Here is a 14,384-nt window from a genome sequence, read left to right as displayed (position 1 = left end):
ACCAAAACCAACTTGGAAGGAAGTAAGGAGTTATTCACAATCTATCACTGGTGGAAGTTGGCAGGAACTCGATTTAGCAGCCTAGAGGTAGAAACTGAAGCAGAGACTCCAGAGGAATGCTGCTTGTTTACTGGCTTGTTTCCTCAGGCTGACTCAACTAGCTTTCTTATATGGCCCAGGTCCATCTTCCCAGGGATGGTACTACCCGCAGTGGGTCTACTGTGGGCCTACCCAGCCTGGTCTACACAGTGAGTTCTGGGTTCCAGGCCAGTCAGAGCTATAGGGAGGTTCTATCTAAAAGAGAGAGAGAGAGGAGAGAGAGAGAGAGAGAGAGAGAGAGAGAGAGAGAGAGAGAATATGTTAATGTCAATTGAGACTCCCTCTTCCCACCCAAGTATGTCTGTGTGTGTCAAGTTGACAAGACCTAACCAGCACAACTTGCAAGTGGATTATTTCCATAGACTTTTTTCTTTTTAGGAAAACAGTTCATTGAGTACTTTTCAAGAGGGCAGTGGACTAGGCAGTAACTAGAATGCTGCCTAACCAGGCTACTCTTGTCTATTTATACACTTGAGTGCTGGGAGTCTAGCCTATTTTTGACTCACAGAAAGAAACTTTTGATAATAATCCATGTGAACCTAGTACCTTAATATTAGTCTTATAAGACTCTAGTCAAAGAAGTTTGTTGAGCCCACTCCGATTTCTGCTGTATAGAACTTTGAAGTAATAAGTGGGTACTGTTTTAAACTAAATTGGTGTGAATTTGTTATGATATATATTAGTCTTGTAGAATGAAAATTTTAATGTGAAAACTTGCAAAATCAAGCATTTGCTGGTTGTGAATCAAATGAAATGATTTCTGTTTGGGGAATGTAAATTAATAGTTCAATGGTATCTACAACCCCCAAAACAAATGTGGACATTCCCTATGAAAAATCATACCTTCTAGATGCTTTTCTGATACAAGTCTATGTGTATACCTAGCTATAAACTACAAGAATATTTATAGCCAATTTGAAATAGCCTTATACTGGAAATAACCCATATATATTATGTATTACCAATAAAAGAAACAATTTAGTTTATTCATCTAGGGAAGGCTACATAGACACAAGAATGAACCAACATCGCTTAACACAGGTAGAGCTTACAAACACCCATTGAACAAACAAGGCATCCTGTGAACGCTATACCACAAAAAGATGTGTTCCCGCTTACAGAAAGACCAGCGACAGGCAAAAAACTTGATAACATAAGAACAGTGAGTAGTTGTGGGCTGCAGCTGACTGACGGAGAACATGGTTGTAGCCCATAGTAATACACATTCTACTAATTTTGTTCTTGATTAAGCAGGTGGATTCCTGTGAACAGTCATGGAATGCACAGGCATGACCTAGTTTTTAAAACTGTTAAGTCTTAGGAATTCTGTTTGCACCATGGGCGTAAAAAGAAGAAAGATTGGCAAAGGTCTATAGCCAGCTGGATGAGAAGATGCTATGAGAAAGGAACTAAGGATAATTTTATGACATTTAATGTTTTGGTGGAAATTCCCCCTGAATTTGACAGAAAATAGAAAAATGAAAAGGGGAACCTGAGAACATGCATTTACATTTACAGTGATCTGTTTTAACATGACAGTTTGCCGGGAGGATTCCTGCCACTCTGCAATGTCCTGTGCTGCTGTCCTTACTTCGGTGGAGCCAACAATAGAAATGAAGAAAACAGAAGAAGCTAAGTTCCCTGAGCCTTCCAAAGAGTAAGTTTTCATCTACATTTTCACAGCTTGTGGTATCATCCAGGTAACATCAAATCATCACTGCTCAGAAATTATAATGTGTGGTAAAACTGACAGTGTACGGGTGGATAGAAATTTGTTTTGCACAACTTTTTTTTTTTTTTTTTAAGACAGGATCTCCCTGCAGCCCCAGCTGGCCTGGAACTTGGTATGTAAACCAGGCTGGCCTTGAACTCACAGAGATCCACTAGCCTCTGCCTCCTGAGTACTGGTATTAAAGGTGTGGGCATTTTCTTCTGGCCCCCATGGGCATTGCATACATGTGTACCTTTACATACATGAAGGCAAAACACTCATGCAAGTAAAATTAAAATAAATGAATTAATCTTATAGTTTTATTTTGTTACTTCTTTTAGTTTTTTTTATTTTAGTAGAAGAAGCATTTTGTTACCTTTTAAAAAATTTTATTTAATAAGCACATAATTAGTAGAAGCATTTCATTATAGCAGCATCGTATAATCAATAACAGTTTCCAGGGCACAGATGCATCTCTTTCAAAATTGGCTGTAAGATTTTAGGTTCACAGTGTTGAATTAATACAGTTATACATTATTGTACTCAGTATAAACCCTAATCGCTATGTATCTGGTTATTACTAGTCATAGTCAGTTACTTTCTGAGATCCTTGGCACCTGAACATGGATATAAATTCATCAGGTACATTTCAATGTTAATATTTTTCATATCTACTAATTAACATGAAGCAAATTTTTATGCTTCTTCCTCAAATATAACTCATTTTTTAATTTATTGAATTTTTTGTGTATTCCATACAGAAAATCCCAATCTTACTCATCTTTATACCCGCATCCCAAATGGCAACCTCCCATAGCCACCCCCCCCCAATTTTTTAAGCCATGAGTAGCAAGCAGAACAAGTATACTGTGATTGTGATTGTGCATATAGTGATTTTAGGCTACTGATTCCAGAGCTGCATGAGTTTAGTGGTCTAAAATGGAATCTGTGTGTGTGTGTGTGTGTGTGTGTGTGTGTGTGTGTGTGTGTACCATCAGGTGCCAGAAGAGGGCTTTGGATCCCATGGAGCAGGAGTTATAGCTGATTAAGAGCTGCCTCACTTGGGTGATGGAATGAAACTCAGGTCACTTGAGAGAGCAGCAAGAGCTCTTAACTGCTGAGCCATGCGTCCAGCCCAAGATTCAGTTTGTATGAATTTCTTTTAAAAAATGTGTTCCTAATGAATTTTTATGCAGACAAAAATCCAGCATAAAAACTCTTTCAATTTTATGTCTTATAGGGAGTATACTGAGTTCAATATTGTATAACTGTATTAATTCAACTGTGAACCTAGAAACTTGCACCCACTTCTGAAAGAGATGTACTTTTGCTCTGGAGTGTGTTACTGAATATGTTAAAGCTGTAATGAAATGCTTCTTCTAATCATGTAGTTATTAAAAATTTTTAAAAAATCCAGCATAGAACTTGGAAAATGAACAGTACTGTAAATTTCTTACTTAGCTTAAAGTTGGTTTAGATTGATATAAGGAATTTATGTTTCCATCAAAAAATTCTTTTGGTAAACTATCACATACTACAACTCGACACCACTGAACACATTTTGCCTTGTGGTTGCCTGGTAGAAGCATAAGACTTTCTGGCGCAGTGTTTCCCTTCTTGATCTGTGTACTGGTAGCATGTGCATTTATTTTGTGAATATTTGACATGTTGCAAGTTTATGATATGTGCATACATATTTCTGAGTATATGTTTATGTTCAATGAAAAGACTTTAAAAAGTAAAACATTTGTAGTATGTATATTTTTATTCTTTAAGTAACGACACAAGCTGTCTCTGGTTAAATTCATGATAAATATATGTGGACAGAAAATATTAAAATACAGTCACTTCTGTAAAGCATTGCATGTCTGAAGGGAAAAAAACTGGTGCTGATTTCCCAGGGAGAACAGGATCACACCTGCTTTAATGTCTCTGCGAGGAGAGTTTTACTACGTGATAATATGTGATGATGTGTGACATGTGATGGTACATGGTGTATGGTGATATATGATGATGTGCAACATGTAGTGACATGCTAATGTAAGTTATGCAGTATGTGTTGATATGTGGTGATGTGTGACATGTGTGCTGTCTGCCCCTGCTGCTGGACTGCACATTCCCAAGGGCAGGGTCCTTGGCACATCTGAGACAATCCTTCTGGGTTACAATGGATTGTGTTTGTTTGCATGTTGTCTGTCTTTCTACTGGGTAATAAGCTCCTCAAACAGAATTTCCTAGGACATGGTCATGTTCAATACTCTGTGAAATCAATTAGAAAATCCCTTAATGTTACAGTCAATAATATTGAATCAAATGGAGCAATATATGTACTTGATTGCATGAAGATATTCAGTATTAATATTTCCATTAAGGGGAAAAGAAATACCGACCAATTCAGAAAGTAATGATTGTAATTCAGTTTTAATGCAATCTGAAAGTGAGAACAATTTGACCGCTCTTAATGTGGTGGAGATTTTAGGTTCTGGTAGTCTTTGTTGTTGTTGTTGTTGTTGCTGTTTAAAAGAAAGAAAAATTACATCTCATTTTTGCCCAGAGTTACATTAGAAAGCTCAAATGCATTGTCCTGCAATATGTTTATGAGTTTAAATAAGTGACCTATATAGTTGTGACATGGATCTTAAATGTTTAGATTTTTTTCAAGGATTTTGACAATGAAAGTTGAAGTATTAACCTACATGTCCTTTTTCCTTGTCTTTAGCTATTCCATAAACAGTCCTGTCTCTTACTCTGTGTCTGTGTATGTGTGTGTGTGTGTGTGTGTGTGTGTGTGGTGTGTTTGTGTGGTGTGTGTAGGTATGTGTGTATGTGTGTGCTTGTACATTTATGTGTGTATGTGTGTGTTTGCACACATCCCTTTCCTCTGTTCAATCTGAGACTCCCCTGGGGTCTTAGAATCTACTCACATTAGAATACTCTTCCCCAACAATATTATTAGTTCATGTAGATTTTATTGGTGTTGTCTTTTTTTTTTTTTTTTGAGTTAGAGACCATGGTTAAAATCTGTTTTAGTAAAACTTGTATATGAGTTTTGAACATGTATCTTTTCATGCTTTATTTTGCTGTCAGTTCCAGTAATCCCTATGCCATGAAGGTGATGTCAAGGGACACTGTGAAGGTCCTGATACTACTAATCCATATGGAACTAGTTCCAGTGCCCTGTCACAACTTCAAATGTCAGCATTGTAGATGTTCCTATGTAGAACCTTTTGAATGCAGTGAAGCTGTCGTCTAACTATATATCCTACTAGAATACATTTATTAATGACCAGATCTGTGTATGTTAAAATCATATCTCTAACCTTGATAACCACATAAACCTACAACAATTTTTCTTGAAGTCTTGACGTTTCCTTCCTTATCACACCTTCAGTCCGTTATCCATGGCTCGGTTAATGTTTGCATTATATTTTTCCTACCATTCCAACTGATCTGGAAGCCAAACTCAGCTCATGTTTTTCTAACATTAATTTTCTATTGTGATCCTAAGGAAGTCAGTCAGGTATTTTCCAACATGTATCTTCTGGGTTTAACCCATGAAGTCATCTAACAAACAGAAATTATGTATGACCTTTCTCTCATTCATAGAAATTATTTTGAAAATTAAATGTTAGGTGTAAGCAGATGGAAAAGCACAACATGAATAGGAGATAGTAGCTCAGAATTCTTGATTTCCGGTGAGAGAACACCAAAGAAAACTGACTTCAGCGAAATCAAGGGCAGTAGTGGTTACTGGATCATGCTATTAAAAGTATCAAGTAGAATTTTAGATGTCATAGGTTTTCGTGTTTAAACAGCACTCTTGGGGACCAGTTTATCTGCATCTGTTTACTTTGCTCTCTGGCCTGCAGCTCCCATTTTCTAGGACGTTTCTCAGATGGTGGCAGAGTTTCAGCAGCAGCTGAGACAGATGTTTATCTTTCCGACACATCAGCGGACAAAGCTTGTTTCTCTTAATGAAAGCATTGAGTGCTGCCTGCTCTGATTGGTTCTGTTTGACACAACCGTTCTGAAGCAACACCTGCACCCCGAAGTATTTATCAATCATTTGAGGCAGGAAGCTACAGTTAAATTGAGGGGTAAAGGTGTTTATGCATTTGGAATTTTGATAATATTGATAAATTAGGACCAAAACAAATGAGAGAAATAAGAGGAATGCGTGCTCAAAGCAGGTGATGCTTTCAGTATCCACTTTGGAAGCCAGAATTTTCGTTAAATTAAATTATAAATACTAAAACACTAAAGTACAATATTCATAACTTATTTTTCATGTATTTTAACCAACTTATTTTATGTTATTTAATGTGTACTGTTGGGAGACAGTATATCAAATTTCCCTTACCTTGTTTTGTTGGCCTTATTCACTTACCTCATAATAAACATAATGGAAAGGCAAAGATATATACTTTTTGTTAAAATATTTTATTTATTATTTTTATTTTATGTATATGAGCGTATTGCCTGCACTGTATTACCTGTGTTATGCACTGCCTACGGAGGTCAGAAGAGGGCATCAGATTCTCCTACAACTGGAGTTAAGAATGGTTGTTGGCTGCTATGTGGGTGCTGGAATTGAATCCGGGTCCTCTGCAAGAGCAGCCAGTGCTCCTAAGCACTGAACCATCTTTCCAGCTCCGAAAATATATACATTTTATAATTATTTTCACAGCAAGTATATTAACTAAGAAGTATTTTCATGTTTTTAGAGATGAAGTTCCCAGAGCTCTGCATGTTATTAGTTTTTATATTTTTATTTCCTGGAACTGAAACACATGCATAAATAATAGCTCTTAATATAATACTGAGAATTTCATTTCTGTTAGTTGAGAAGCTGGTCTTGAACACATATTATCTTTTTAAATTCTGGATGGGATTACTTCTTTAAATATTTTGTCCCCCTAACTGTGCAGTCTTGTACAAATTCATCAACCTCTGAACCTCTGAAACAGAATTATAGTCATATAATTTTAAACTTAGCAAAATTCTTGCTAAGTAGAACTAGAATAATTTTCTTTATATAAAGACTTCAGAATATGTAAGATTATATATAGCAAAAAAAGATATAAGAAAATATACTTTTGATAATATTATATCTAGGTAAAGATTTTTTTTTTTTTGGTCTTTTTGAGATAGGGTCTCCCCTGTAGCCCCAGCTGTCCTGGATTCACTGTGGAGACCAGGCTGACCTCGAACTCACAGAGATCCATCTGCCTCTGCCTCTGGAGTGCTGGGATTAAAGGCGTGCACCACCATGCCTGGCCTAGGTAAAGATTTTTAAAATGCTCTGAAATGGTAAATCACAGTATAAAGCCAGCATATACTGTCTTCCTAATACAGATATAGATTTTGGTTAAATTAAGCTTGTGCTTGCTTAATATTGCATCGTTTTCTTGATATATATCATTATAAACATATGAACACAAATTCAGAATATTGATTTTAATTATATTACCATGCTAGTAGATCATTGCAGAATTTTGCAAGCAATGAGGAATTTCATGGACAAGATATTTCTTTCTTATAAACTTTTGATTCCACTATGATGATTGATAAACATTGATTTTGAGATATTGTTATTAAATGGATACATTTATCCATTTTTACACACAACCAGGAAGAGCATGGATATGGAATGTCTGCTTGGAGTAAAATTGTAAAATGATAGGAAGAAATTACAATTTTTTAAGGTGGCAAGCTGTATTTTGTGCTTTATATTAGGAGAGAGTCAAGAGCTTTACTCTTGTCTAGGGATAATCTTAATTACAGGAAAAAAGTGTGAATTTTACTTTATTTAACAGACTAAACCTATGCATGTCAGAATACCATAGAAAGGGTAAACAAATAAACCAGGCAAGGTGGCTTATACCTGGTAGCTCAAAATTGTCAGGAGTTCAAGGCTACCCTGAGCTATATAATCAGATGCTTTCTTTAAAAAAAGAAGAAAAAATTTAAAATGTAAGAAGAGTGTATATTCTAAATAGTATACAATGTTCAAATATTCACTCATAAGCATAGAAAGAGTCAAATCTTGAAGTGAAACTTTATGGTCATCAGCTGTCATGGTACTACATACATACTCACACATGTAGTCACACTATATGTTTCAGCTCTTTTCCAGTTATCATTCCTGTGGGGAAATATTTATATATGCTTACAATTGCTCATTGAATTATTTTTTTTTGGAGACAAGTACCATGCTTTAATTTTTAAAAATAATTTATTGAGAATTTCATACATGCATAAGGTGTTTTGATCAAATCCATGCCCACTTCCTCTCCTCTAACTCCTCCCATATCTCCCCATCGCTTTTTTTTTGATAACTTCATGTACTCTTTCTTCTTTTATTGATTTATTTTTTATGGCACTTTTGGCTATTCCAACATTTCCCTCTCTGAAAAGGTAACCCTAAAATCTTTTAAGAATTAGATAAAAGATCCAAAGTGTTTTTGGCATTTTTTGGCCTTTAGAACAGTGTATGTTGCTAACAGGCCCAAGGACTTTTTGATTTTTAGCCCAGAAACTGGCAACATTTCTTTGGGGTCTTTTTACCCTAACTGCCTAGCAAATTCCTACATCCTATTCCTAGCATGCCATCCCCTGAAAGGGTTACCAAAATTGCCAATAGGGAATAGAGGGACACAGACTACTCTGGCTTCTTCCATGCTGAACAGGGGCACAGGGTGAGGTGATTGGAGTACCCCTTCAATGGGTCTATATAAAAGACTCCCAAATTGCATAACTCTTATCTCTAAGGGGAAGAGAAAGTCCTTGAATAATCAATAGGAGATGTGAAGGAGAAGTAAAGGAAAGAGTAATTAGCATTACAAATTCTAGACAGGGAACTAGAAAAAAGTCAGAACAGGGCAATTTTCAAATGTTCATTTGAGTGTCCATTGGAATTTCATGATAAGGGCTTCTGAAAACATCCCTGTGCTCATTGAATTCTTTTAGCATAGGTGATGTTAAAGAGGTTGCTGTGTTCTTGGTCTTGAGCTTCATTCTGGGGATTTGGTGTTGATAGGCAGGTGTTATACCTGGCGAAACTTAGAGGTTTCCCAAAAGACATGCATTAATCCTTTCATTTCAACAATAAATGTAACTGATATTTCCTATAAATCATTGCCTTCAGTCTCTTCCAGAGAACGAATTAAGTATCACCAGTGCACCACTAAAGGGAGGGCAGGTTTTGGAGACATTGTGGCCACTGGAATTACTGGCAGGAGCTTGCTCTGGGTTGTGTGTCTTGGAGACACTAAATGTGACAGGTGAAGCTGGCCAGCACGCAGGTAAGAATAGTGGCAGATTAAGAAGTTGCTAAACTAAGAGCACAATGCAAGTTGTAGAGGAGATATTGTTTCTAATTTTATGCATGTTAAACAGATCATATTATGGCAACACTGTTGTTAAATTAGTAATAGTTTATATTCTCATAATTTTAGTGAATATTATAAATGGCACTCTACAAATGAGTCACACATATCCACACGTAAATGCACTTGGAATAAAATTCCTTTCTATGTTAGTTATTGATTTTTCATTAGAAACACAAGTGCATACTGCTTGTGTCTTTATACAAGTTCCACTATTCTTTATTAATAGTTTTCCTTCATTTATCCTCTATCACTCAGTGCCTCTTCCATATGAGAAACACTAAATTCTCAGATACACATTAGATAGAATCAGGATACCAGAATGACTGTGCTCACTTTTTTCCTGAAGCATGCTTAAAAAAACCCTAACAACTTCTTGATTTTCCTTAATCCAAAGGTAGAAAGATTGTTAGAGGAGATAAAGGAAGAGCTTTCTGTGGAAGACTTTCCTGAATGAAAGTCTAGTGCAGAGTTTTTGGAGGAAGTTGTTGGGAGGAGTCATTTTCTAATCACAAGCCCAGTGAGGTGATTTCAAGAGGACCAGCAGTTTCTAGTGTGTTCTCTGCAGTTGTAAACACAAAGGCAAATGTTGTATCCTGGATCAGGCCCACCTGATCTAAAGCAAGGACAAGGATTGCTCAGCTGCTAAAACATCAGCTCCCTGAGTTGCAAAGCTGGCTGTGGAGGACAACACCTATGATGAACTCATAAAGGATGAGGAGAAAAGGTACATGGAGCAGAGGCTTCCCTCTACAGCATACTGGCTGGAAGGAAACCCTGAAGAGTTCACGTATGTGTCCCGTTTGCTAGTGTCTAAGCCAAGCTTCTTTAAAAGTTCTCTCACTGACTGAGCACCTCCAACCACCACTGGAACCTAAGATTGTGAGGCTGAGGAAGTTCCATCTTCCTTTCCTGGCTTTCCCTTGCTGAGTCCCTAGAATACCAGAAGCTTGGTACTTGTTTTTGTCTAATTACATGTTAATTTTTCTGTAAAACAATCATTTGGAATTTTATAAGCTTCTAGCCTCCTAACACCTGAATCTGTTCCTTTGCATCAGTGACCTTAAATACATTGGGATTCTTACCTTGAACTCTGAGTTTAAGAAGATTATGTTATGTCCTTTATCCAGCAGGCACATCCCTTCCCACACCACAAAGATTCAATAGCCCCAAGGGTTCTCATCCACCAATGGCCTTTTTCTCCAATACATGGTGCCCAGTATTTCCTGTTAAGCAACCCTTGCTCTGTACCTCCCATGGCCCAGGGGTTGTAGAGGACTGGCTGGTCACTTGTGGATAGATCTAGGAACACCTGGTCATTCACACTCAGGCTTGCCAGACAGCCTGGGTAGGGAGATTGAAGAGTGGGAGGGAAATGGAGGCAATCATTTAAGCAGTGTTGACTGATCTCCTGTGAAAGAATGGATTACCTTTGCCTCTCCATGTCATGTTCTTTTCATCACCTTAAGGAAGAAATGTTCTAATTTACTGGCTTATAAAAAACTATTAAGACTAAAAATAGTAGTTGACTGTTATCAGAAACCAGTGTTACTCAAGAACCAGCAGATTTTAACATAAAAAAATTTAAAAATACTCCCCAAAGAAGCTTGTCTGCATGATTGATTACACTGTTATTTTATCTTTCTGCGATTTATTGCTCCTTAGTGGATCATAGTGTTTGGTCTCTTGTGCTGTTGGCCTGTCAAGTCAAGAACCCTTGCTGTAACATCGTGTCTGCTTTGATAGCCTTTTTTTTTGTACACAGAACATACAAGTGCTGTTTTTCAGATGAGTTGGGACAACTTGATAAAATGACTGAAGTGTTTCAGTTCACCAGTGCAGTTCTCTTTATAGCGTAATATAAATACAAATTTATCAGCTCACTGAAAGAGATTGCATGTGCACCCTCAGTGCTGTGAAAGTAGCTTCTATTTATGTATGAAGACTTGTGGCCAGTTTTTAACTACCTCACAAACACCATCCTATAGAAAAATTCAGCTTTCAAATAAGGGGAATATTTCATTTGAAGATATTGCATAATTTAGAGGATAGAGTAAATCTAAGGACAGTATAAGAAAAGTTATATTGTCACATATTAATTTCCTATTCCCCCCTCTGAGGAACAGTGACTAGCAGACAAAAAAACCATAATATCATTTGGTTCATAGGGTTAAATAGTTTGAAGCATGCAACACAATAGAACTGAGCTCAAAGAGGAAGGCAATACAAAATAACAGGTTCAGTACCATTTGTAAAATTTGTAAGAGGAGGTATATGTGTTCCATTAAAATGTAAAATATATACTAGTTTCCTGAATTTATGATTTTATGTAATTCCTTAAATACATTTATGGAAACGTGATTATCTGCTTGTTTTTAAAGAGAGCAGTTTGTTTCTGTATATATGTACATGTCTATCTATGTGTATTTGTCTATGTGTGGGTGGGTGTGTGTATTTGCATGTATGCATGTGGAGGCCAGAAGCTAACCACAAGAATTGTTGCTCAGGAGCTCCCTTTAGATTTTATTTATTTTTTTGACATTTTCATAATACATGTATACAATATATTATGATAATATTCACCTTATCATCTCTTATCCCTTCTCACTCCTGCTAACACCCAACTAGACGCCTTTCTACTTTCCCGTCCTGTGTGTATGTGGTCTTATTTATGATTATATGTACTTATGATTATATCTTTTGGCTAGTGCTACTCTCAACCTTTGCCAGGGAAGCTTCTTTTGCAGTGGACAACAGTTAATGTAGAGACCTATAACTGTCCAGAGTGCTGAAAATAAGTGACTGCTGAGCACTTAGTCCTAAAGGGAACAGCTATATTATCCCCTCAGAGCCCAGGGAACAGTACAGAGGAGGTGGTGGAAAGGCTGTAAGAGCTAGAGGATGGGAAGGAGTGCAGTGAAATACTGTCTTCTGGATTTAACGTGATTGCTACACTCACCAGCAGAGACTGTAGAGCTAGCTCCACCTTGCTTGCAGACCACCTTAGACCTGGGCTGGCTGAGTAGGTGAGGCTAGTGGAATGGTGACCTCAGGGATCCTCTTGTCTTTGTCTTCCTAGTGCTGGGATTGAAAGCAGGTGCCACCACATCCTGCTTGTTACATGGCTGCTGGTGATCCAACTCCAGTTCTATACACTGTGGAGAGCACTTTGCCGATGGAGATACCTCTGTAACCCAAGTATTATCTTTTCACATGTGTTAAATTATGTTTTATGAGATTGAGGCCAGCCTCGTGTACATAGTGAGTTGCAGGGCAGCTGAGGCTACAGGGAGACCCTGTCTCTAAATAAAGTTAAAAAAGGAAAACTGAGGATGGGTCAAGACTCTCTTTTCCTAAACGCTATCTCTTAATGTTTGTGAAACAAACATTAATAATACAGAAATTCCAGAGTGAATAAAAGTTTAGAAACACATCTCATAAAATGCAAACTTGCCTACTTTTTGAGCTTTTATAGAGGAAATTATTATAAATACTAATGATCTCAAGTCTCTTTGGATTAAAGGTTCTCCATGTTGATGGTGCTTGTGTAGTAACTGACTACTTGGTCCCTGATAACACTTGAATAATTAACTCATGGAGTCCTTTAGGCAGGATTATAACTAGTTGCATTCACTGTTCCTCAACAGACAGCAACACAAGTGCTTTGTCAGTGCAGATATTTCCCATCTTCCTCTGTTTTTCTGTCATCTGTCAACTCTTTATAATCTTGTGCTTAGAGCATAACTTATACAGTCTATAGTTGTTTTTTGGTTCTTAGTAGAATTTAAAAATATATTGCTAAAGTAATATATTTGTGTATTCAGCAACAGTTTCACAGTTCGTATCATCTGTCATGTACTGCCTTAAGCTTACATATATTACCTCATTTAAGGCTCTCTTCCAACAATAGTATGTGCTATAATTACTCACAGGTTACAGCTCAGGAAATAATGGCATGCAGAAATTAATTAACTTGTCCAAGATGACTCTGTGTGAAAGAATAAATTGTACTTTCTTTTCAGTCATCTTAATTAATACATTTTGAGTTTGGCACAAAATATATAGACATTTCTTTTTGATATTTTCAGAGACTTTGTCAAACTAAAATATCTATGCCATTATAAGCAAATAATGCTACATATGATTAGCGTATGCAAATCTTCAGATTTATTTAGAAGGATTTAAGTAAGCATTCTTCACTGCTGATTATCATCAGTCAGTGCCTATGCATTTATTTATGCTTACATTTTTCAAATGAGCTGAGAAAGTAACTATTCTCCTTTTTAGTGCTTTGCTCTTACTTAGTGTCATTCATTTCACTAGGTGTATTTTAAGTCTCTATCATGTTAGTTTTATTATTTTTGACATTTCTCTGGAAACTAGCTTTTATTAACTTCATTCCAGTAAGACTATAATTAATGTTAGGTGTGGTGGCACATGCCTTTAATCCCAACATTCAGGAGGCAGAGGCAGGAAGATCTCAAGAGATCAAGGCCAGTCTAGTCTAAATATAGCAAGTTTTGCAGCAGGTGGGGTTACAGGGAGGCCCTGTCTCAAAAAAAAAAAAAACCCCAAAACTGAAAAAAAGGTGGGAGCTGGATGGAGAGACACCTCAGTGGTTAAGAGCACTGACTGTTCTTGCAGAGGAACTGAGTTCAGATCCCAGCACCCACATGGTAACTAACAACTGTCCCTAAGTCCAGTTCCAGGGAATTCACTGCCTTCTTCTGTTCTTCAAAGACATTTCATGACATAGGTGCACTTACATACATGTAGACAATGCACTCATACATGTAAAATAAAAGTTATAAATATCGTTCGAAAGACCAAAAATATTTTGTCATAGAATAAGCAGACACCTAAGAAACTGGAGAAATGATATATAAGATGAGGAAAATAACCAGGTTTTCTCCTCAACTTATGTATCAAACTAATATTTCACATACTTTATTAAACAGTGTAAGACAGTGCACCAAATAGAATGTCTTCAAAAGAATTCAGATTTATCATTGTGACATTCACTATTTTATAGAATTCAGCTTATTATTTTATCCATGAGATCAGAAATAATAACATGTATGGAGCTCAGTGATGATTTTCCTTAAGTTATTTTTAAAAAGTGGATCATAATATAAGGGGATTTTATAACAAGGAGGAACTGGAGGAAATTTATAGTCACTGGAAAC

At 36.7% G+C, this 14,384-nt stretch overlaps 1 protein-coding gene across 1 annotated transcript in view; it reads left to right on the top strand.

Moving 5' to 3' along the window:
• Window positions 1-14,384, top strand: part of Ccser1 (coiled-coil serine rich protein 1) — a 1,141,328-nt gene that overhangs the window by 304,974 nt on the left and 821,970 nt on the right. The window contains exon 5 of the mRNA XM_029569084.1: window positions 1,639-1,756. Coding sequence (XP_029424944.1) covers window positions 1,639-1,756 — 118 coding nt within the window. The remainder of the gene's footprint in view (window positions 1-1,638; window positions 1,757-14,384) is intronic.

The sequence above is a fragment of the Nannospalax galili genome, unplaced genomic scaffold (assembly GCF_000622305.1).
Source record: "Nannospalax galili isolate Female #2095 unplaced genomic scaffold, S.galili_v1.0 scaffold441, whole genome shotgun sequence".
NCBI lineage: Eukaryota > Metazoa > Chordata > Mammalia > Rodentia > Spalacidae > Nannospalax > Nannospalax galili.
The sequence above is the reverse complement of the archived record's forward strand: the minus strand, read 5'-3'. Positions and strand labels throughout refer to the sequence as shown.